This window comes from Aspergillus clavatus, genomic scaffold, assembly GCF_000002715.2.
Source record: "Aspergillus clavatus NRRL 1 1099423829795 genomic scaffold, whole genome shotgun sequence".
NCBI lineage: Eukaryota > Fungi > Ascomycota > Eurotiomycetes > Eurotiales > Aspergillaceae > Aspergillus > Aspergillus clavatus.
Window position 1 is genome coordinate 1,497,543 of NW_001517104.1, and position 23,026 is coordinate 1,520,568.

At 50.3% G+C, this 23,026-nt stretch overlaps 8 protein-coding genes across 8 annotated transcripts, besides 10 other annotated features; 5 read left to right on the top strand and 3 right to left on the bottom strand.

Annotated features, from left to right (window-relative positions):
• Positions 1-56: 56 nt before the first annotated feature.
• Positions 57-583, top strand: ACLA_013930 (uncharacterized protein; the record flags this gene model as incomplete). The annotated part of the gene is made up of 2 exons (XM_001274381.1): positions 57-303; positions 363-583. The coding sequence occupies 2 exons, from the start codon at positions 57-59 to the stop codon at positions 581-583; spliced, it is 468 nt and encodes a 155-aa protein (XP_001274382.1).
• Positions 584-958: 375 nt separating this feature from the next.
• Positions 959-1,031: a microsatellite.
• Positions 964-1,032: a microsatellite.
• A 140-nt stretch (positions 1,033-1,172) lies between these two features.
• Positions 1,173-1,198: a microsatellite.
• Positions 1,199-1,711: 513 nt separating this feature from the next.
• Positions 1,712-1,733: a microsatellite.
• Positions 1,734-2,435: 702 nt separating this feature from the next.
• Positions 2,436-2,483: a microsatellite.
• Positions 2,443-2,482: a microsatellite.
• A 301-nt stretch (positions 2,484-2,784) lies between the features above and the next one.
• Positions 2,785-5,854, top strand: ACLA_013940 (putative DUF221 domain protein; the record flags this gene model as incomplete). The annotated part of the gene is made up of 6 exons (XM_001274382.1): positions 2,785-2,835; positions 2,924-3,386; positions 3,475-4,092; positions 4,167-4,493; positions 4,549-4,947; positions 5,013-5,854. 6 exons carry the CDS (start codon positions 2,785-2,787, stop codon positions 5,852-5,854), a joined length of 2,700 nt encoding a protein of 899 aa, XP_001274383.1.
• Positions 5,855-6,548: 694 nt separating this feature from the next.
• ACLA_013950 (polysaccharide lyase family 20 protein) lies at positions 6,549-7,310 on the bottom strand (the record flags this gene model as incomplete). Its single annotated transcript, XM_001274383.1, has 1 exon — positions 6,549-7,310. One exon carries the CDS (start codon positions 7,308-7,310, stop codon positions 6,549-6,551), a length of 762 nt encoding a protein of 253 aa, XP_001274384.1.
• A 772-nt stretch (positions 7,311-8,082) lies between these two features.
• On the bottom strand, positions 8,083-11,207 carry ACLA_013960 (uncharacterized protein; the record flags this gene model as incomplete). The annotated part of the gene is made up of 8 exons (XM_001274384.1): positions 8,083-9,534; positions 9,588-9,720; positions 9,780-9,864; positions 9,919-10,055; positions 10,111-10,434; positions 10,496-11,044; positions 11,098-11,104; positions 11,165-11,207. The coding sequence occupies 8 exons, from the start codon at positions 11,205-11,207 to the stop codon at positions 8,083-8,085; spliced, it is 2,730 nt and encodes a 909-aa protein (XP_001274385.1).
• Positions 11,208-11,737: 530 nt separating this feature from the next.
• ACLA_013970 (uncharacterized protein) lies at positions 11,738-12,730 on the bottom strand (the record flags this gene model as incomplete). Its single annotated transcript, XM_001274385.1, has 1 exon — positions 11,738-12,730. One exon carries the CDS (start codon positions 12,728-12,730, stop codon positions 11,738-11,740), a length of 993 nt encoding a protein of 330 aa, XP_001274386.1.
• Positions 12,731-13,108: 378 nt separating this feature from the next.
• On the top strand, positions 13,109-14,010 carry ACLA_013980 (uncharacterized protein; the record flags this gene model as incomplete). The annotated part of the gene is made up of 2 exons (XM_001274386.1): positions 13,109-13,269; positions 13,335-14,010. The coding sequence occupies 2 exons, from the start codon at positions 13,109-13,111 to the stop codon at positions 14,008-14,010; spliced, it is 837 nt and encodes a 278-aa protein (XP_001274387.1).
• A 23-nt stretch (positions 14,011-14,033) lies between these two features.
• Positions 14,034-16,180, top strand: ACLA_013990 (uncharacterized protein; the record flags this gene model as incomplete). Its single annotated transcript, XM_001274387.1, has 6 exons — positions 14,034-14,311; positions 14,385-14,607; positions 14,895-15,252; positions 15,648-15,809; positions 15,877-15,933; positions 16,005-16,180. 6 exons carry the CDS (start codon positions 14,034-14,036, stop codon positions 16,178-16,180), a joined length of 1,254 nt encoding a protein of 417 aa, XP_001274388.1.
• A 110-nt stretch (positions 16,181-16,290) lies between these two features.
• Positions 16,291-16,316: a microsatellite.
• A 985-nt stretch (positions 16,317-17,301) lies between these two features.
• On the top strand, positions 17,302-19,533 carry ACLA_014000 (DUF3405 domain-containing protein; the record flags this gene model as incomplete). Its single annotated transcript, XM_001274388.1, has 6 exons — positions 17,302-17,403; positions 17,469-17,521; positions 17,588-17,850; positions 17,918-18,464; positions 18,521-19,349; positions 19,405-19,533. 6 exons carry the CDS (start codon positions 17,302-17,304, stop codon positions 19,531-19,533), a joined length of 1,923 nt encoding a protein of 640 aa, XP_001274389.1.
• Positions 19,534-20,449: 916 nt separating this feature from the next.
• Positions 20,450-20,476: a microsatellite.
• Positions 20,477-20,702: 226 nt separating this feature from the next.
• Positions 20,703-20,729: a microsatellite.
• Positions 20,730-20,819: 90 nt separating this feature from the next.
• Positions 20,820-20,902: a microsatellite.
• Positions 20,903-23,026: the final 2,124 nt, after the last annotated feature.

The window sequence follows — 23,026 nt, forward strand, 5'->3', positions numbered from 1 at the left end:
GCCACGGTCTCATTAGACCTCGCTGCCACTGCTCACCAACACGCTTCTCATACACCATGTCGGATGCTCGTTCGGAGAAAGGCCCCGACGAGCCTGCAGCAGAGGCCCCAAAAGCCGCACCGCCACCAGCAAGTGTTCCCGACGGTGGCCTCCAGGCATGGCTGACAGTGGCTGGCGCATCAGTCGCTCTGTTTGTCTCCTTCGGCTGGGTCAACTGTATTGGTCTCTTCCAGGCTGAGTACGAAACGAACCAGTTGAAGGACTATTCGAGCTCGGATGTATCTTGGATCACGTCTATGGAATGTATGTTACTGTGCAATATCCTCGCGTGCTCCTCTTCTCGACGAGCTGACAACTCCCAGTTTTCTTTATGCTTTTCGCTTCCCCCGTGGCGGGCAAGCTGTTCGACAGCTGTGGTCCGCGCTTGCCGATTGCGATCGGATCGGTCTTGCATGTCTTTGGACTGATGATGGCCAGTCTCTCCCACAAATATTATCAGTTCATGCTGAGCCAGTCGGTGGTGTCTGAAACAGACTCTGCTACTGGAGTCGCATCTCTGAAATGCTTGGACCAGCGACGATAAGAATGTCTCAGATGCACAATGTTCGTAAGTACATAACTTACTGTGTAGTGGGCCCCTCGATCAAAGTGTAACCGTCACAAACTTGTGGTAGATTAGGTCTGGTACCAAGAGGCGACCTCCCTAGGGACTACGGAGGAGGTACATAGTTAGTATGGAGTAGTTCCTAGTAAGTTACTACACAGCATCCATATATCGATCGACCCAACAACGTGAGGACCATGGATCGCCAGTGGAGATCTTCATCGTCCATGCCCCTGGAGACAAGAGTATCTCATATTCTCATTCTTGACTGCAGGTGCATGTTGTCATAAGCATGGGTTATTCATTTTATTGACTCCTGGAGGATTAAGGTAATTAAACAAGCTTCTGATGCAATATTAATTATTATTATTATTATTATTATTATTATTATTATTATTATTATTATTATTATTATTATTATTATTATTCCAACCAGTCCGCAAGTCATTCGGGGGTATGACTGTATGAGGTTAAAGACGGAGGACTTCCGGAGAACGGAGGAATTGGAATTACATTACTGTGGCTGGTGATACAACTACGGAGTACAAGACTATGGTACGGTTGGTACCTACCTACTACCTACTACCTACTACCTTAAGGTACTCCGTACATACCCCTGGTACCTTAACAAGCATATCTGATTGTTGAGTATCCGTACTCAGCAAACTAGAAGGAATGATGAAAACGGCCTCTTTCTTGATCATGTAGTGTGATGACTGATGAGGTTATGTAACAGCTGCAACGGTCCCTCTGTCGTTCTGACTTACGAGGTACCTGTACGAACCTGTGGAGTAGCTACCTAGTATCTACTCTGTACACCTGGACAAGGGGAACTCAAGAATTGCCCACTGACGGAGTGGTGACGGCAAAATTTGCCACATTTTTTCGCATCTTTTGATTTCATCGTTATGCAAAAGTGGAGCCGCCCTCAATTTGGGAATGGGAGATCGAGTGGAGCCAGGTGAGCAGCTTAGCAAGTTGCTGTGCTGAAGCAGGCTGATAAGGTACTAGCGCTAGCAAAAGTCATGATATCACCCAACTCGGCGCTATTGGTTCCTCGCGGGCTAAGGGGGAGCCAGGATTGTACGGAGTACTCCGTAGGTAGGGAAAAAAAAAAAAAAAAAAAAAAGCTACAGAAAAGCACTTTTGGTGAGGGATGGAATGGACTGTCTACCTAGTATCTACGTACTACAATTCTACATGGGACATCAGCCACAGTGGCTTCAACTGAGGTCGAGATACCGTACATACTACTCCGTACATACTCCATAATACCTTACGATCTTACCATCTGTGTACAGCTTGGCAATTCGCCGCCAAATTCGGATCATCATCATCATTAGCATAATTGCATTAGCATCATCGTGTGAATTTCATCTTAGATCTCAAATTGAGTCTGGATCGGAGAGTGGAGAGAGCCTTCAGTCGTTTCTGCTTCAAAGCTCCTACTACTAAGTCCTAAGTCCTAGCATTCTCTCTTTTTCTTTCCCCCAAGGACCTTTTCACATCTGGGTTTTAGTTCAGGTATGACTTATGAGACACTGGGGAGATTCCCTTCATTTCATTCCTTTTCTTCGAATATTTTCTCACACCCTCTAGACTACGGAGTACGACAACCTCTCCTTTCGAAACTAACTAACTCCTAGATAGTTAGCATACATCCTGATCTGCTTCTCTATCATTCCTTTTTCTTTTTTCTTTTTTTTCTCCTCAACTCTGGACCGATTAGACTTTGGGTGGAGGCAACCAGGTGTTCAGCACTTCAGCCTGTGGGCGCCCCTCTTGCTTCCACGGTTCTCTGATCTCCTGGCCCTGCGCTTTCACCATCTTTTCTCTTTTCTCTCTTTCGTCCTCTCTCTCTCTCTCTCTCTCTCTCTCTGCCTCTGGATTATCTAGTCTTTTGCTTTTTCTCAGGCCCCCTCGCCTGGAGATCTCTTCTTCATCTTCTCACTTTCTCTTCTCCCCTCTTCATCGCGCTCAATTAGTTGCGCACGCTTATTTCGGTCCCTCCTGGTGCTGCGATCACAGGTCGCCCCATCTCCCTGCACCCTGGGAACTTGCGCACAACCTCCAAGTCATATATATTTATTGAATCGCAATCGCGTCGCTACGAAAAAAGATTGCAGTCAACTTCTATCGATTCTTCCCCACCCCCTGGGGAGTATTTTGACTGAGCCAAAATGGGCGTCAACGATGCTGTAGCTGGGCTGCACCAGCTAACCCGCCGTGACGTAAGTACAGTCCAATTCCCGCATCTCGAGAATTGAACTTGCAGACTCCAGTCGCAAGGTCAACAGGACACGGACTGACATCTAGTAGGATGACAACCCGCAAGATACGTCGAATTCGGCCTCGAGTTTGGTCACAACCTTGGTTCCGTCCCTGGTTGTGGCCGTCGTCATGGTTCTGGTCTTCGTGATCCTGCGTCGAAGCCAACGCCGCATGTACATGCCCCGTACCTACCTCGGATTTTTGCGACCCTCGGAACGCAGTCCTTCTTCGCGCACCGGCCTGTGGAATTGGATCGTTGACATGTACAAGCTGCCCGACGAGTACGTCTTGCAGCATCACTCCATGGACGCCTATCTTCTGCTCCGCTTCCTGAAAATGATTACAATTATCTGCTTTGTCGGTTGCTTGATTATCTGGCCGATCCTGCTACCTGTTAATGGAACCGGTGGAGCAGGAAAATTGCAATTGGATCTCCTGAGCTTGTCAAACATTGCTACTGAGTCCATGGCTCGCTACTTCGCTCATGCCTTCATGGCATGGATCTTTGTCGGTCAGTACATCTTCCTTCTACCCGTTCCCCATTGTTTTTCGTTTCTTTCCTTTTTCCTCCCCTGAGACAAATTCTCATTAGCTTCTAGGCTTCGTCTTTTATACCGTTACCCGCGAGAGCATCTTTTATATCAACTTGCGTCAGGCCTATTTTCTCTCCCCCGCTTACGCAAGCCGACTCTCGTCGCGCACCGTACTTTTCACCGCCGTCACTGAGGATTACCTCAATCGCGACAAGATTCGGCAGATGTTTGGTATCGACAAGGTGAAGACCGTTTGGGTCGCTACCGATACGAGTGAGCTTGAGGACAAGGTCAAGGATCGGGACGATGCCGCCATGAAACTGGAAGCGGCCGAAACCAAGTTGATCAAGCTGGCAAACACCGAGCGGGCCAAGGCACTGAAGAAGAGCGGAAATGTCGAGGACGACGCCGTCCCGCTCGAGAACATGGCGGGCGAGCCAGACGACGAGTCAGGCTCCATCGCTGCCCGTTGGGTCAAGCCTTCGGACAGACCCACTCACCGTCTGAAGTTTCTCATCGGAAAGAAGGTCGACACCATTAATTGGGCGAGATCGGAAATCGAACGTCTCACCCCTGAAATCGAGGAGCTTCAGGCTAAGCACCGTGCTGGTGATGCCAAGCTGGTCTCGTCCGTCTTTGTTGAGTTCTACCATCAAGCCGACGCACAATCTGCCTTCCAGTCTGGTAAGTCGGCCTTGGGCTCACCAAGTCGCCATTGTTAAATCACGCGTCCGAATATCACTAACGTTCATCCTCAGTTGCTCACAACCTGCCTCTGCACATGGCGCCCCGTTATATTGGTTTAGATCCCACACAAGTCGTTTGGTCGAACTTGCGCATCAAATGGTGGGAGCGTATCATTCGTTATGCTGGAACAATCGCGTTTGTTGCAGCTCTTGTCATTTTCTGGGCCATCCCCACCGCTTTTGTCGGTTCTATTTCCAACATCGACTCCTTGACGAACAAGGTGCATTTCCTAAAGTTCATCAACGACGTCCCTGGCTGGATCAAGGGTGTCATCACCGGTCTTCTACCCACCGTCCTGATGTCGGTACTCATGGCTCTGTTGCCCATTGTCCTGAGACGTGAGTTGCAACTTCCCTAAAGCCCTTTTCGCTACCGTTAAATAACATCTTCTAGTGATGGCCAAGCTTGGTGGCGCCCCCAGCGCTGCGGCTGTTGAATTGACCACTCAAAACTTCTACTTCGCCTTCCAAGTGGTTCAGGTCTTCTTGGTCGTGACCCTCGCTTCCTCGGCGTCCAGTGTGGTGACTAGAATCATCCAGCAGCCCACCTCCGCTGCCTCGCTCCTTGCGCAGCATATCCCCACGGTGTCGAACTTCTACATTTCATACATCATCTTGCAAGGGTTGTCATTCAGCTCCGGCGCTCTTCTGCAGATCACAGGTTTGATCCTGGGTAAGATCCTAGGCAAGCTGCTTGACTCCACCCCGCGTAAAATGTACACTCGCTGGTCATCCCTCTCCGGTCTTGGGTGGGGAACCGTGTATCCTCCTCTGACCCTTCTGGCTGTTATTGGTAAGGCCGCAACCCTCAAATTCAACTCTGTCTGAGATGCGGCTAACACTGTTCTCCGAGCATAGCCATCACGTACTCCTGCATTGCACCCCTGGTACTCGGCTTTGCAACCGTTGGTCTGTACCTGTTCTATTTCGCCTACCGGTACAACATGTTGTATGTGTCCAACGCCGATATTGACACTCAAGGCAAGGCCTATGTCCGCGCTCTGCAACATATCACCGTGGGCTGCTACCTGCTCGTGGTGTGCTTGATCGGTCTGTTTGCTATTGGCACTGCGTCCAATAAGGTGGCGCTCGGACCCATGATTCTGATGATCATCTTACTTATTTTCATGATCTTGTACCATGTTTCTCTTCAGACAGCTCTGGACCCGCTGATCCAATACCTCCCCAAGAATCTGGAGGCTGAGGAGCAGAGTCTTCTTTCCTCTGAGCCAACCAAGCAGAGCCATTCTGCGGGAGAGGAGGTTGATGGTGTTCATGCCGCCGGCTCGGGCCAGGACGGAGAGAACGGTAATTTTGCCAGTATCGACACTGCGGAGAAGGGTATACACACCGCACCCGCAGTCATTGGACAGAAACCCAACCTCTTCATCAAGTGGCTTCGCCCCGACAAATACGATGGATACTGGCAATTGCGGCACCTTGTTCCCGATGGCCACGAGTCCATCCAGTATTCCGCCGAGGTCGAGCGCGACGCGTATTTCCACCCCTCAATCACTTCCCAACCACCCCTTCTGTGGATTCCTCGTGATAAACTCGGCGTGAGCAGGCAGGAAGTCAAGCACTCGTCCCGGGTGATCCCCATCACTGATGAAGATGCATGGCTCGATGACAAGAATAAGATCCACTGGGATGAGGACAAGGGTGTTCCACCCATCTACGAGGAGAAGGTCTATTATTAAAGCCAGTGGTTTCTCTTCTCCCCCATGCCCGCTACCATTCTAACGAGAGCTCACTCCGAACGCTGTCTCTCACGTGATGACGCAAATGAGGTTTTCTCGCCCCTACTGATTGATACCCCAACAGCCAGAAGGCTGAAGCAAGACGCCGACCCTTTACAATCCTTTGACCGAATTTTCATTCTAACATATGTTTGAAGGGCATAGTGGCTCTGATAATGGAGGATATACCTAATGTTGTATTCTGACGCGATCTATGATATCGATGGTTACCGTCATCGGACTGTTATTCTCTTGAAAATGCGCAATCTAATAATCTATTCCATGACTACTTGAGCAGTTCACATGTTTCACTCCATTGATTGCAAGCTTAACGAACGACTGCACAAGGCGACTGGGCAAATCCTCTAAATATATACCGTTACCATGATACCAGTACGCTAAAAGTAGTTGGTCTGTACCGAATAGCCCTTGATACTATCAATACCATCCCATTCTACGTTCACTGCTGGATCACCCCCTGAAACCCAAGGATTCGAGGGAAGGAAGATAAAAGTGACATTGACGGATCAGAATTTAGGATCTAGGCGTTGCTGCTTCCCAAAGATCGATAATGCTGCCACGTCTCAACACACACCTTTCCTATACCACCCATCTCCATCTCCAAAGAGCATGCCCTTCGTTCAACTCAACCCGCTCACCACTGTGCCGGATCCGCATCGGCAAAAGTCGATCCCGCGGCAATCTGATCATACCAGACCTGTCTGGTGCCCTGGGAACCCTTCATGCCCTTATCATCATGCCATCCGTTCGCATACAGCCCCGCACGGAACTGGAAGGCGCGAGAATCATCAATCGTCGTGGCGAGATTCCGTTGGTCCAGCACCTTGGCGCCGTCGAACCACAGCTTGAAGAATCCCGTGCCATCCGACTCCCACTTCGACTGGATGACGATCCTGTGCCAGTCGCCCGCCGTGACCGTCGCCAGGTTGGGGAAGTCCTTGGTCTTCTGCGCGCAGATGGTGCCCTGCTTGACGCGCGAGTGCAGCTGGGTGCCGACCAGCCAGACCATGGTGGAGGGCATGAAGTCGTCGCAGCCGGTGTCGCTGAAGTCGGCGATGAACTGCGCGATGTTGTACGACTGGGCGGGCGAGAACTGCCAGTCCTCGGGCAGGCGGAACGCGAAGCCGTAGAACCCCGTGTCGCCGCGCTTGTAGACGTTCTTCTTCACCACCTCCGAGTGGTACCGGCCGCGGTAGCTCGAGTCGTAGATCTGGGTCATCTTGAGCGCGCTTGGGCCCTTGTACACGACGTCCGTGACCTGCTTGACGGTGCCCGAGTGTTCGTGGTTGATTTGGTCCCAGCCCGTCAGCGTGCCGGGGTTGCTGAAGATCTGGGTGGCATCGGTGAGGCCGCAGGCGAGCAGGGCGACTGCGCCGAGGAGGGAGGCTTTGACCATTTTTGATGAAAGGAACTCGAACGCTGGAGGCTGGAGAGATCACATATCACTGGGTGACGGGAAGCGCGGGACAGGCCAGCTATTTATCTGCTCGATACTGCCCGGGCCCGGCATGGGTCCAATTAGCACCGGCTCCGGAGCAGGTTGGTAGATTGAGGAGGATCGTCGTGAGATGAAGGGTACCGTTTCACTGCAGCTGCAGGCATTGTCTAAGCATACGGTCAGCATAGCTAGGCCCTGCCCTTACATGGGATGATGCCGATCCCAGCATTAGTGAGGGAACGATTTTCTTCATCTTCGAGCACAGCTTTTGCTACAATACTCTCGTCCATGGCGGCTGTTTCGCCGAGTTTGCCGGTAGTCGGCAGGAGGGCTTGCGCTTAGTGTTGGGGGCCAAGCTATATGGCGTTCCACTCTAAGCAATGGCTAATTCCAAATAAGCTCTCTTCGGCAGAGTAGTTCAAGTATAGCTGAAGATCATGCGGTAACCTAGTCAACCTACACGGTCGACTTTCGACTGGGATATCTGCACTCCCATGACGCGTGAAATGAGAGCACTTCCTGTAAAAAAGGGAACTGGCAATACTCCAAGACAGGCTTGTCAGCATCACACCAGAACAGGAGCTTAGCGGAGGTTACTGTGCATTAGTGTGTCAGGGTTCTCAATAGCTCCAATAATTATACGCTGCAGGAGTGATATATAAATCATGCGGATATACATGGCCGGGAATTTGGGGGCCGAAACTGAGTTTGGCACGTTTCTGCTTGCTCACTACTGTGAGTCCAACGCATCAAACCGGGAATTATTGCCCTCATAACCAACCAAAGTGCGCACTCGCCCATTCCGATGGCCCTCCGTGAACCGATACGCGACTGACAGCCATTTCCGGGTGCCCGGCATGGGATCGTGCTCACAGATATCATTACCAATCCGGAACTCCCTGTTCTCGACAATCAGGCTTATCAACCGATTTCTCACTGATTGGTTGCCATCATAGCACTGGCCGCCCCAGGTAACCGAGAGAATGCACACAGGTCCATTGGTTGGGGAGCCCACGCAGCCTTCCAGTCGGGCCAAAGCTCGCTTGCTCTCATCGAGCGCTTTTTGCACCTGCGCGATGTCTACGGTGGTGACCGTATCGTCTTCGACTACGCCGGAGGTGGGAGAGGTGTTCTGCATTGTGTTAGTAGGCTGGAAAAAAGGTGGAAAGGAGATACTGAGAAGGGACCAAAGTCTGACCTCTTTGTTACCCCAGATTGGACCCAGCCGAAAGATGCCACTTTGGGGAGTGAGACGCGAACTCGAGACCCCGTAGCCCCAGAAGCCCTTGATATGGGCATTAACGAGGAGGGGATCGAAATGCTTCATGCTGAGCCCTTCGAACTGGACGCCACCACGGACCCCTTCGCCGTTTACGGCTGGCTTCCAGTCCTCTGAATTGCCAAGAAGATCGGGTCCACGGTTGGTGTACAGCCGTAGGGCAGTCACGCGGGGCATGGCATTCGCCTCGCCCTTAACGCGTCCGGTCTCAATGGAGCACGCAATAATCTTCTCGCCGTCTTCAGGCCGCACTGTTAGCGAGACCTTGCGGCCCCCTCCCGCAGTACCGGTCGTGGCCAAGAGTCCATTGGCGTACCGCGCAGTCAGGCCACAAACCACCCCGCCGTTCAACTCAACGGTGACGGTGCGCAGGCTGAAGTCAGCCTTGACGAAATCCAAGTGGCAAAAGAGGGCGCCCTGGACGGAGCCGACCATAGGTGCAAGCCTGAGGAACTCGCTGATATCGGGTTGGTTGTTCGTATAGGTGGACGCCTTGGCAGCCTCGTCGTCTGTCACTCCATCACCATCAACACGCTCGAGTAATGGAGGGTAAGGGACGTCTGTGCCAAAGATCTTGAGAGGCGGCATTTTTTCCTTATACTTGACGAGGGGGAGACGCTCGCGGAAGACAATGGGGCTCTGGAAGGCTTCAGGGCGCTTCTCATCAGCGGCGTAGTCTGGGCGTTCCTCAATCGCATCGACTTCCTTGACGATCTTGACCATCTGGAAGCGGCAGGCACGGCGGGCAAGGTCAAGCCCTTTGATGCTGGCGGTGAAGCGAGACTCGTCATCGATGCGGGAAAGGGTGCTGTTGTCCGCAAAGGCGGTGCCCTCAGGCCAGTCGCCAAACTTCTTGGTGCCAGCTTGAATATCGAAGAGGTTGCTTCCCAGGTTGCGATATATCTGGGAAGAGTCAGAAAGCTGTGGGGACAGATGAGTAGGATGTGGAGACAAACGTTCTTGTAGTCCATGTAGGCGTCCAGCATGGAGTTGGTGTAGATGGCTGCGTTCTCGTAGAACATCGGCTTGAGTTCTGGGGGCTTCAGAGCCATGAAACTGCGGAGCGATTCGTACTTGGTGAGGATGGCACTGGAATATGGAATTTAGTATTGAGCCAAGACAGAAGAAGGGTAGAAAGCAGTACTTACTAGGTTCGCTGGGGCGTGTTGGCGACGAGGTCAGGGAACTTGGCAGCCGTTTCCATCAGCGTCGGGATTGTCCATGGTTGATCCACTGTATGCAATCAGAACCCCGTGGAAGAAAGAGCACGCAGGATGTGGGACATACTTGGCTTGATGTGCCCGCCTCCAGACCAACCGACCTGGATTGTCGTCTCCGTTTGGGACGAAAAATCGGACTTGGCGATATCGGCCTTCGCGCTACCTTTGACGTCCAATACTCCAACGCTCAAGGCGATTTCGGCCCTGCCAACGCCAGATTAGCCAGTGGAGGAAGGGTTGGAGAGTTGGGGAAACGAACTCAGCCTTGATAGCCATGCGCTTGTCCTTGTTTACGACCTTCATGCTCACCAGGGCATTAAACTCACCACCTTCCAGGAAACCTGAGATGAAGGTGTCACCAAAGACGGAGCGGAAGTTGTTCTTGTTCACCGAAGGGAGGCCTTGGAAGACGAGGGCATCTTTGATGTTGATACTCTGGTTGATCACCTTGACACTGATGAAAAAGTTGAGGTCACTCTCCTTGAACTTGTCCGAGTCGACGAAAGAGCCCTTGCCGGCACCGCCGATGGCACCATACTTGATCGAAAGGGAACCGGAGATGTTCATGTCATCAGTGATTTCACTAAAACATCAGTTCTGGTTCGCAAAGATGTCTCTTGAAGTAATGAAGCCAGGAATTATACCTGATCTTGTTCACAAAGCGTGAACTGTACGAGACAATCTGGCTTGGTCCCCGCTGGGACAGCTCCCGCACTGCGCCACGGGCGTTGGTGGACTTCAAACCTGTCCCGGTGGTCTTGATACGGGCAAGGCGCATTCGTTTCTTCTCAAGAAGCAAAGCATCGCGCTTTGTGTCATCGCTGTTGGGGTCGGTTGCTTCCTCGACGGCAGCCTCCAGCTTGGCGATATCCTCGACGAGCTTGCTGACCGTCTTGACATCTTGAGTAAGTTGAATCGCAATGCTATCAAGAGCCGTTGGAGGTGCAGGACCAATCATAGCCTGTGTCCCAGCCGCGACATCGGCAGATGCATCGCCCGTGGAAGCAGCCGTGACAGGAGCGGCCAAAGGCTCCCCGTCGTCGTAGTAGTCTTCCTCATCACCAGCACGGGCTCCGATGGCATAACGAAGCTCACGCATAGTGAAGCCATCGTTAGTGACTGCGTTGTCGATCCGGTCAGGATCGATGACGACGGCATCATCAATGCAGATTTGTTGTGTGTACGAGTTGAAGCTAAACCATCAGTTTTCCCCGTTGCTCTGGAGATGTTACGAAGTCCAACTTACCCTTGGCCTGTACCAACACGTTAGTAGACTGAACCTTAGTCAATTGATACAAGCGGAAACAACATACCAAGGCGCATGCCATTGTTGTAGGGTGCAAGAAGGAGAGCCATGATGGTCTGCTAGCACACAAGATTGGAGCTGGCTGCGGCAATAATGCTCTCGTTTCGGAACCATATATGTAGGGTAAGGAGAGGCCATCATCAATATTATTGAGGCCCTCATGGTGAGCTGGAAGAGAACTTAGAATCGTATTCAGCTCAGCCATGAATCCCATCGATGCTGGCCAGAACATGCAGGTTTGGTAAAACGATGCATTTTTGCCGATGCTGCCATGCACTTTGGACGTACTTTGGGAGCTCTCGATTTAACTTGTCAAGAATCAACCAATCACACTTGATAGATGGCTCGGTTCAAGTTGACTCTCGTGAAGGATGAAGAAGAAGGAAACATCACCGGTGGCTGATGTGGTTGCGAGACTATCGATTTGCCACGTGACGGGTATAGGATTGTTGTGATAACCTCAACTCTTGGTTCTAGACTCTTGGCTGTCTGGACTCCAGGATTCTTTACTTCTTTACGGACAACATCGTCCCCGGATCCGAAACATCGGTTCAATTAGCGCTAACTAGTGGCATTTAGTCTACTGGTGCATGAGTGTCCAATGCCGGACCTGCCGCAGACACTCCACAGGCATCAACAGAAGCTCAGCAACAACTCCACTCTGGCACAGCTGCATACACTGCTGCTGGGTCACCAGCCCACCCTTTCTCACCCCAATTTGAGTCAACAGTTTCGATATGCTGTCGTCCAGCCCCTGCGCACGCCGGTGGATCCCCCGTCCTTGTTCGATTACCGCCTGGAACCTTGCTGTGCCCAGCTTCACGGTCTCGCCGATGATTGCCTGCTCCAAGGTCGAGTACGCGCTCACACGAACCTCTGCTTGGTGCTCCGTGCGCGTTGAACTGCTCGACCACTCCTTGTGATAGTCACCAAACCACGATTCCACGCTAAGTTTCACCGATTTAGTCTCCGTCTCGCTGCGCGAGCTTGCATCCGTGCTGAAGAGGACCGATGCATCGCCTCCAATCCGGTAACCGCCCACATAGTAGTCGCCAAATATTGCCTTGAACTCATCGAGGCCCTTGCTGTAGAGAACCCGGAACGCATCCTCCGAAAGCTCAGGTGGACGCGCAAAGGCCACCGATCCGGCGCGATAACTCGTCGTGACCGAGACCTTGGCGGAGTCTCTGTTGGTCAGGACGTCTCGATCATACTGGACGGAGACGCTAGCCTCGAGGAAAATCAGATCAACGCCAATGCCACCCCCCACGCCGAGATGGTCTGTGGATGTAGAGGAGCCTGTCGCTTCGGAAGACCTGAAGCTGCCATTGCCATCGTATGCAGTGAACATGACTGGTGTCGAGCTGAGGGACTTCGCGTCGAAGGCTGACTGTGGGGCAAACGGATTGCCGCCGCCATAGTCATTCACCGTGGCTACAGATCTGAAGAACATACCCAATGGCAAGATGCGGGCCTGCCAGGGCAGTCGAATGGGTGACCGCGTGAGAGCTTGTTGGGCCACCCTAGGAATGAGCGGATCGAATGTGTCGGCATCAAGGATGGCGGCTGCCATGATTACCAACTCACTAGCGACAGTACAAGAGTGGACGAGAGGTTGGGAGAAAGGCTGGCTGAGTTTTTGGATGCGGTGCTGGCGATAGGAACTTGCTGGGACAAGAGATCTGGGATTTTGCAGACTAGTTATAGGAAACTATCGAAGCTGATTTGGGACTATCGAAAATATACTAGGATATCGAGTATGTCCAACTGACAATCTTGCCTTTCCAGACTCCAAGAACTACTTACATACCCGTCTTCAGCTGTGTGCTACAGTACAGGTGGCCCAGATTTTGAATTGATACTCTTTACCTCCAGACACATCGAGCTATTGCATTGAACAGAATGACTAGTCTTTCCAGTATCGGTCAGGACACGATGGAAAAATCCTCCTATGACTGCTCTAAATCGTCACTCACTTTTCAATCCAGATAAATACAAAAACCCTGACAACTGGGAGGATGACCCCTTCGATATACGTTCTCCATTCCAACCATGCAGCGAGTCGCGGGTTCTCGCAGATGCTCACTACTTCCCGAGAGACAATAGCGGAAGGTCTCTCTCATTCTCCTCTTTTATTCCTCTCTTTGCCAGCCAGCACAGCTAATCAACATTTCTAGACCCTCCATCCGTAATGTGAAGGATATTCCCGCCCCGGAATATGCCAATCCTTCGCCTCAGCTCACTCTCAAATCTCTCGAGGGATGGCACCAAGTGTGCAAACAAAGTATCGAGCTCGTGCGGGATAATGCGGCCGTCATCTCACAGTGGCGAACAGATGCGCTGGGCAGTCAAATTGATGTCCTGAAACTCGCCCGCCAGGCTATCAAGTCGTACTTCAATGACGATACCATGAATTCCACCGATCTCCGGCAAAAGACGGCCCCGTCAAAACCCTGGCAGCAAGAGATCCTTGCTACGATTGAGGGAGCTTTCTCGCAGAATCTCCCGACATCACCTGAGGTCCTCTACACTTTGTATCAGTTCGCCGAGATGAATCGCAACATCATTAGCCAACACATTATCAATAAACCCCAAAAAAATCTTCTGATAGGTAGGCCAGCATCTAGTTGGAAGTTCGAAAATCTTGTGGATCTCTGTTGCATCCCCCTGTTCAACGTTGGGATGGAGGGCATCATCCCGGGTAAACCTACAGGCACGGGGAATCCGACTGGCTTCGAGGCCGTGAGCAAGAAAGTCAATACAGCAATCAACAACTGTTACAGTATGGGCTTTACACTCAGATCAATCTCTGATCGCATCCAATGCGGCTTGCTGATGACCATGCAGTTGTGAAACGTATTCTGAATGAAGTCAAAATGGTGACAGAAACGGAGCTCTCCCAGTTTACCACAACCCATATGTCATGGTTCTTGCTGAATCCGTGGTGTCTCTTCTTCACCTTATTGCGCGATCTGATGACGCGGAAAAACGCAGAAGTTGAAGCAGCTCAGGTGAATAAGTCCTTGACTCTCGAGAGTATGGTGGCCGATGAGGACAAACTCGAGCCTTCGTCCGAACAGCTTCTCCATCGCTTCATGGAGGTAATTCTCATCTTGTTCTCCATCCTCTGCGATGAACGAGACGTGTTTCGCAGGTAAAGCCGCACAATCCCAAGATGATCTTTCCAATCGACAACAGGAGGTGACTGACTGACAACTGCATCTTAGCACCCCCGGCCGTGTTGATCATTCTATCAATGTCGGTTCCAAGCCGTGCAACATCTTAGACGATGGCTACGTCTACGTATGCCGTGGAGGGACCTCCGGACACCCAAAGAAAGAGTATGATAAGAACGGTAAATACTATGCTACGTACTCGGTGAATGGAAAGGCGCAACATGAACCATCTGATCGGAACCGCTACGGGCATATACCCATCATCCGATATGAGGTACGTCTGGCCTTTCTCTCTTGGTCCTTTAGAATCTGACAGAGAAGTCAAACAGGCAAAAAGTCTAGCAATGTCCTCCAATGTGCATTCCCAAATATTCTCAGAACTGCTATCAGCTGCCATCTCGAACATGGAGTACCTCAAGATCTCAGATCCTAAAGCTAGTATTCTACCTAAAGAACTTCGAAGTCAGTGGGCAGGGGTTAAGGAGCCTTCTGCACCGTATCATGACGTTTGTGCATCCCTTAGCTTATTTTCAACGTGACTAAATCCTAATATGCATCTAGGCCTTCGTGATTCATATGCATCATTACTCCTTGACGATCCATACCGCTCGTTTCCCAACGGATTATCTCACATGGGTTACAGACAGCACGGAAAGCAACCGCCCAACCGAACACTACTGCATCCTGTACAAGGTATCTAACGTGTACAATCTAGCCAAGCCAGACAGTCGACTCGCTGCTGCTCGGGACATTTTGACTCTTCTACATGCTATCAGGAACAGCGCGCCGACAGAGGACGGGTCGAGACTATTTGTGGCTCGGGCAGTCATGAGGCAGTCCATCGGCGGTAAGAAAGAATCTGGCGAGAAGAAAAACATGCCAGTCAAGGATCAAACCAAGGATCACCGGGATAACTCTGGTAAGATGAGACTCGACTTACTCGCTCAGCCACAGGTGACTGATGCAAATACAGACAAGCACTTAAAGGAATTAGGTAAGAAACCGACTGACAATAACAGTAGTCGTGGTAAGATCATGATGAGCCAGCCTTGCTTACTGCGAACTATAGCTGAATGGGACACAGACAAGCCAGGAGGCAAAAATCAAGCATCGAATCAACTATCCAACAATCAAGGATCCCTTCAGAATCAAGCACGCAACCAGCCAGCAGATTATCTACATAACGTGCAAGCATACAATCAATCGCCCAGCAATCCGTTAGGCAAAGCACTGTCCAACAAGCATGCACACACGATGATCGGTAGGAGGGATTTCGCCTAGTTGACTTAGGTACCTATCACTAAGTCGGAACAGGCGACGGGAACAGGCACCAGCAGTACGGCCAAGCACCGGAGAAAAAGGAGAACTCAGCGCAGTTCTCCTTGAAGCAGGACTCGAAACAGCCGAAAAACACAGCCGTAGGCGCCGACAAGGGGAAACAGACCAAGGAAGAAGGTACTCACACGAAGCGTTACAGTAAGCCCAGCCCCGTATCTTGTTCGTGCTTCAGCACCTGCGACTAAGACGAGATTGGTATATCTAGAACAGAAGTTGCAACAGCGGCAGCAGCTGAAAAAGAACACCCAGGGTAACAACGCCAGTAAGCCGATCTAGACTCCCTGTCCACTCGCCCGACGGGTCCTGGGCCCTTCGATAACTGAGCAGATATAGATACAGATGATGAACGATCGGGACGTGTCGATGCGAAGGAGCGCAATCCCGCTCACATCGCTACCGCGGGCACGAAAAAAGTCAAATCGAACACTGAGGCGAATGGGGCCTACAATCAGAGTCCCACTATGGCTGTGAGAGGTTATTATGCCAATGGTAAACTACATGGTTTGTAAATTAGGGGCAGTCGAATATCATGGGTGGCAAAAGCACGAAGGATAATTGAGAAGTCTCAGCGAAATCTGCCAATGGGACTATGATAACAGCAACTGAGAATTGCGAAGTCATATCCAGTAGGTATATCCAGTAGGTAGCCATATACGTAATTTCTGGACCGCCGAGGGACGGAAACCTCGGTTTAGTCCTTGAAGATCCATGATATGCATTTTTTGATACTGGAATGGGGGAGCGCATACCCACAATCCGTGGTTGAGACTTGAGACCCTACCAGCGGGTCTAAATTCCCACATGGCTGACGCTGTTTCTTGGAACAATCCTGAGTTTTATCATTGAAGAGAGCGAGTCATTTCTTTCCAATGCTCGAGAACTTTGAAACGAGGATATATCTACACTTGAAGTTTGCAGGGAGAGTGGACTAAGGATTACGTACGTAGGGTCCTGCTCTTCTAATGACCAGTGTGGATCAGTTGATGATCTCACAAAATGCTTGTTGAGATTACCTTCAAGGAATATTTTATATTTATCTAGTCTTATGCTTAAATAACAAGGTAGACCGGATCACTGGCCTCATCTACTGAGGTTCACGCATTCATCGCGACTCCCCCCCTATCTCTCGGGGAAAGGAAGCATGTCTGCTTTATCCAGTCCGATCTTGTTTCTCGGTAGCATCGAGTTCATGATGCCAGGATATACGTCCATCCGTAGCCTAGAGAGTAGAGATACTTCATGATTGCGAGGCACTTGACCCACAAGGGTCCTCTTGTTCCATCTTGCCTTCAGACCCATTTAGTGGATACCATTGGGAATGCCCTGTATGATCTTCATCAAGTCAAGTCAGCATGCGAAAGCGTCTCCCACCGAGATATGGGAGGCCCTTTCTTCTTTCTCACCCCAGGCGTAGGAACTCCAGATCGCTTAACAGTATCTATATACAAGTCAGTACATCCAGGCATACCGCAGACCCATCCCCAGCACGAACGATCCATAGCACGCAGATGAATGAGCGTGCCACCATACCCTGTGCTTCCAGGCAAACAGACATGAGCTCACGAACAATGAGATAGTCGGCTCTTCGGAAGATCGTTCGGTGCATGTTCAGATGCAGGGATTCAGCAGGATGTTGATGCACCGATTCGCCCGCTATGGTCTCTTGACAGCGGTCTTGCTCATGCTGTTTGTCATGACATGGTCTCGCCATCATGATTTTCTGCCATTAAATGTAAGTCAATCTTCTGATTTGATGGGTTGCCATTGAGCAGCTGTATTCTGAATCTCAAGGAACAGGGACCCAAATCGGCGCAGGAGAAATATCTGGAGGAGCAAAAGTTGTACCCTAGGTTCGTATACTTCATCATTCTGTTCAATTCTTGCCGTTTGCTCGCGATCTAACTGCCATGGCATAGTAACTTCAAGAGTTTCGTGTCCACCCTAGACCGCATATCTGCACCATCGAATTATAATGGCCATACCATTGTTGAGGATCCTCGAGTTCAAGGGAAGGAAAGTACCAAGATGCCCAAGATATATCGACCATACCCGGACTATAACAACCGTCAGTGGCAAGATACGCATCGTAGTTTCTTCGTTCCCTGTCAAGGCCCGCGAGGCAAGCTCCTAAATGACAGCTTGGACGATCAGGTCGGTGCTTACGTTGGTATCCCTCATAGTACGCTCCGACCATCGCTCAAATATGTGGTTCTGTCGCGGCAAGCATCGACGCTGACCAAAGTCAGATTTCCCAACTCCCTTGTTCGGTAGCCACGATGCCGTCGGCCTCGACGGTCAAGTATCTTTTGACCGCTATACGAGATACGGTACCTATGGCGAGGGTGAAGACGAAATCTTCGTCAAAAATTGGATCAAGCCATCCAAAGTCGACTGGCCGCAAGTGAATTGGGCCGAGCTGCAACAGCAGTGCTTTGACAACAACGCTGCCAGATTCTCCGCAAAGAGTGATGGTATGCCCGCAGCAAACCCGCAAATTGCGCCGGAGTCTCGGGCTGCTATTCTCATTCGCACATATGCTGGAAAGCAATATACCAAGAACGATATCTATGTGATTCGATCCATGATCACCGAACTTTCACTGCAATCGGGGGGAGAGTATGAAGTTTTCCTCCTTCTCCATGTCAAGGACCCGGAACTTCACATCGATCAGGGAGAGGTGTATCAGAAGGTTTTGCAAGAGAATGTTCCCGAGGAATTTAGAAACATGACTATTCTTTGGAATGTGCCAATGGTAGCTTCCAGGTATCCGAATCTTAACCACGACGTTATTGAGTGCGCTCACACCACCTATCCCTGATAATCTGCCGAGTCAGGCTAACTGCCAGAAGTGTTCATCATGCACAATGGCTATCCATCCAACATTTTGCCTTGCAATATCCCGGGTTCGACTTCTTATGGAACTGGGAGGTTGACGCTCGATTCACTGGCCATCATTATGAATTCGCCAACAAGATAGCAGAGTTTGCGCTCAAGCAGCCTCGACGCGGGATGTGGGAGCGCAACTCGAGATTTTACGTACCAGGAATTCACGGCAACTTTGACAATTCTTTTCGAAACTTTGTGGAGCGCGCTGAGGAAGAAGGGGTTTGGGGTCCGCTACCTATGCCATTTGACAACAGGCAGCCACTTGGTCCTTCCCCACCGGTACGCTCTCCGAGTGAAGATAACTATCAATGGGGAGTCGGTGAAGAAGCCGATTATATCGGCTTTCTCCCTATCTTTCATCCTATCGGCACGGACTGGGTCATTCGAAATGAAGTCTATGGTTACATGGGCGCTGAAACTCCTCGTCGAGCCTCCCTAATCACGCATTCCCGCCTCTCAAGGAGGCTGTTGCTCGCAATGGACGCGGAAAACCTGGTTGGGCGACATATGGGGTCGGAGATGTTCCCAGTATCCACCGCCTTGCACCACGGGCTCAAAGCTATCAGTGCACCGCATCCGATATATTCAGATCATGGCATGCCTGCCCAGAGTGCGGATAAATGGTTCAACTCTGGCATCAATGGGAGGACAGGAAGCACAAAGAACAGTCCGTTTTCCTGGGGCCGTGAGTCTCGCTTCAAAGACCTATCGTGGTACTACCGCGCCAATTTGCCTGGGCGATTGTATTGGAATTTCTTGGGCTGGAGGAAGGATGGCACTGGGGGGAAACTGGTAAGCTTGCTTGAATGCTAATCCACCGACCATTGCTGATTGCAAGTTGTTCTAGTATGAAGCCTTATATGGCCGAGTTTGCCTTCCGTCGATCCTGTTCCATCCCATCAAGGATGTTCGGCCGGATGCCGACAGTACGCACTACCAATTCGACTCCGAGTTGGGATATATTGCTCTTCGTTGATACCCTCTGTGGATTATTGCGTCGATGGTCATTCTCGTGCATATATCAAATGATAGGTTTGTTTCTAATCGTATATTTGTTTTTGTCAGCAAGTCAGAGCGTTCCAATTCCTGCAATTGGATGACGAAGAGCTCGGGGGTTAGATGGATCGCACCTCTTAGATTATCCCCAGTTGATGCTGATGTACGGTATCTCAGTGGAAATAGAGTCCAGGTCTCAGAAGGTGATCTGGTGGGAAAGTACATGCTGATCACATGCCGTCGGATGAGGTAAGATGAGCTACAATCGCATATACATTGGAGGCCTTGGTGCCTTAGTCTGCGCAGTCACAAAGCATATACAGACTCACCCCTTAGGGAGAGTCCAGCAACTACCTGGACGGTTGATAACTCCCACCTTTGCTCCTGTAGTAGTACTATCCAGCACCACGTTGTCGCCACTCGAGACACCGTTGGACGCTTTTGGCTCAGATCCATCCCAAGTAATCTGAGTCCGATGAGGTAGTGTTTTCGTCGCCTTCACTCTATCTTTGGCAATGCTGAAGCAAGCTCACGCAATCTGGCGACCTGCTACCATACTATGAGCAATTTTTGTTCCTGATGGATGAAGATGAATCTCAGCACCCTTGCCCTCCTTATCGCTTCTACCTTAATGGTAGAATGTGTTACAGAGATACCTGTGCCAGTTCCCCAAGCCGAACCTGCCGTTATCCCCGACACTGACCTCTCAAATATCACCGTCAGGCCCCAGCAAGCGGTCCACTCCCGTGGAGTGCGTCTTTATACCCATTCGCGGACACTACGCCTATGTCCAATTCCAACTCGACGACGGTCATACCGCCTGCTATGGCTGGGATAGGTGGGTATGTGGCCGTTACCCTCCATGGTCCGAAGAGGATGTCCGCGATATGGGGGAGGCAGTTGCGCAGCAGTTGCGCAGCAGTTTGCAAAGGATGGAAGGTCCGAGACCACGGCTGTCGGACGCTGGACTGCGAATTTTGCGCTGGGCACTTCGAGCATGAGTGACCACAATGCCAGCGTCTACTTTGTCTGGGCCCAGCAGGCCTATGGCTATGACATGAAGAAGCCGCAGCGGGCGTACTATTTCTCTTATGATAGCCACTTCGTCACCGTTTCTCCTAAGGATGCCTCTTGTTAATTCATAGATTCATGTATATATCTATATATATATATATACCGCGCTGCATGCTCTTTTTTCGTTGGGTGTTCTGTAACCCGGTGCTTTCAGTCACATGGAGAACAACTTGAACCCTATCCTTGTATTGCTTGTCATGTGTGAGATGTGTTATCTAATGACCTTATGATTGTCATGTGTGAGATGTGTTATCTAATGACCTTATGATTGTCATGCTTAGAGCTAAAAACAAGTGTGTACCACATATACTGATTATTGTCTTCTGTCTATCAGGAATGTATTTATAAGTAGGGAATTCGCATCAATACTATTTCCATTAACTAGGAAGCTCGACGTCTCAAGCTTTCGTAAAGGAAGTGAAACTTGCGTTTTAATTGTGTTGATCCATTGTCTGGCTTGCGCAGGAGTCATTCGACAACCATACTTGATGAGTCGATTCTCTGCCGCATGTCAGTCGGAGCAATTGGCTCTGCTGGCGACTTTCTAGCCAACAATAAACCAGCTAACACGGGCTCAGAATCGGGTTGATAACACAGGCGGAGCGCTGCATTTACAGGAGAAGAGAAAGCTCTCCAGTTTGCTAGGAGAGTTGACCTCGTGGAAGGGTGTTGTCCATGTTTCTGGGCATGGTAAAGATAGTATGATAAGCAACTAGACTGTCATTAGGACCCTTGGAACTGATAATCGTTCATCTTCATGAGATGGGAGAGTATATCCTACTCACCGGGTCGGCCTAGGAGATTGCAGATGTTGCTGGCATTTTCTAGGTGGTGAGTTCCCGCAGTATACATTTCCCACTGACCCTCATGCTTCGATATAAATATTCTTGCTGGCAGTGACGTTGCTTCTTTTCAATCAACTGTTCGTCTTTGTCCATCAGCCTCTTCTTCCTATCCATCTCCACCCTCAAGAATGATACGCAACAGATCAGGAGCTTGGCATATTCAAAGACTCGCAGCCCTCGCAACCCAGCATGAGTTCCCAACTGCTCTTGCGTATGCAGAATGTCTGTAGATGATGGGTGGTAGGATATGCTTGGGTCATGGCTTTGTTGACCAGTTGATGTATGCCAAGCAGCGGAGACTGTGTTCTGTACTCCATACTCTATATGGAGTACAGTACTAAGTACCTAGAGATTGTCTGTATTCCAGCATTAATCAATGCCTATCTGGAAGGTGTACTTTATAGTTGATGCCATTGCTACTCTGTACAAGGATGAAACCACCTTCTCTAATCATCAATCATCAATGACGTGGGCCATCAATGCTCAAAGACAGCAATCTGACATGTCAACATTGCATAACTTCCTATACCTTTGTCACGTTAAGGTACTGTTATTCTGTATAACTACCCTACTTCGTACAACCTACCTAGTATGGAGTATGAATATTACAGAGTACAAACCTCCACTCTAGGTTATCAATATGAAGTTATGATACTACTCGCCTCTCCTTTCCCAATTCAATCTTACCGGTAAGATATCAGAAAATCTCAGAACCCTTTTCCGCCCCTTCCCCAACCCATCTCAAAAGTCAAAACACATCAAATCTCAAGCCTCATAAGATCAAATCAAATAAAAACTCCCCTATCTCATCCTCATCCTCCTTCCTTATCACTACTACGTATTGACTATCCTCACAGCTCCAAGCAATCTTATTTATCAAGAAAATTAATTTAATCAAATCCTAGCCCGTCCACATGACCACCCCAGCCCCAGCCAAGTCCAGCCCCAAGCCCCGTAGCCCATCCACAACCACGCGGCAGAACAGGCGTCTCCACCGCGCAACGGGAGTGAGTCCGCCCGCTGTCTAGTGTCGGTCGTGGCTTGTCGTCCTCGACCAGTGAGAACGGAGAATTGGGCGGTTGGCAGGTGAAGGTGGTTTCCATTTTTCTCACGGTAACGTACCTTACGAAGTACGGCGGGACAGGACAGGGGGGATTCGGGTTGATTCCATGGGGAATGGTTCGTAATTCTGGTAAGGTTTATGTAATTGGACAATGGACATTCCAGTAGCCGTAATAGTAGTGAGAACTAAAGAACTAAGAAGTGGAAAGGAGGATGGTGGAAGGAAGAGGATGCGGGGCGGGACAGGGGGAGGGACCGAGGGAGGATCCTTGTCTTAAACCACGGAGTAAGATGGTGACTTGTTTCTTCAGCTGCTGCAGGTGGTCGAATTGAGATTAGACTCATTGCCGCCCCGGTGAAGAAGAGTAGTGGATATATTGTTTGGACTTTGGAAGGATTTGTTGTGTTATCCAAGGAAATTGGTATCATGGCATATCAAGGAAATGGTAGCGCCCCGAGTAATTCCACGATCGCTTCAAAGATATATTGGAT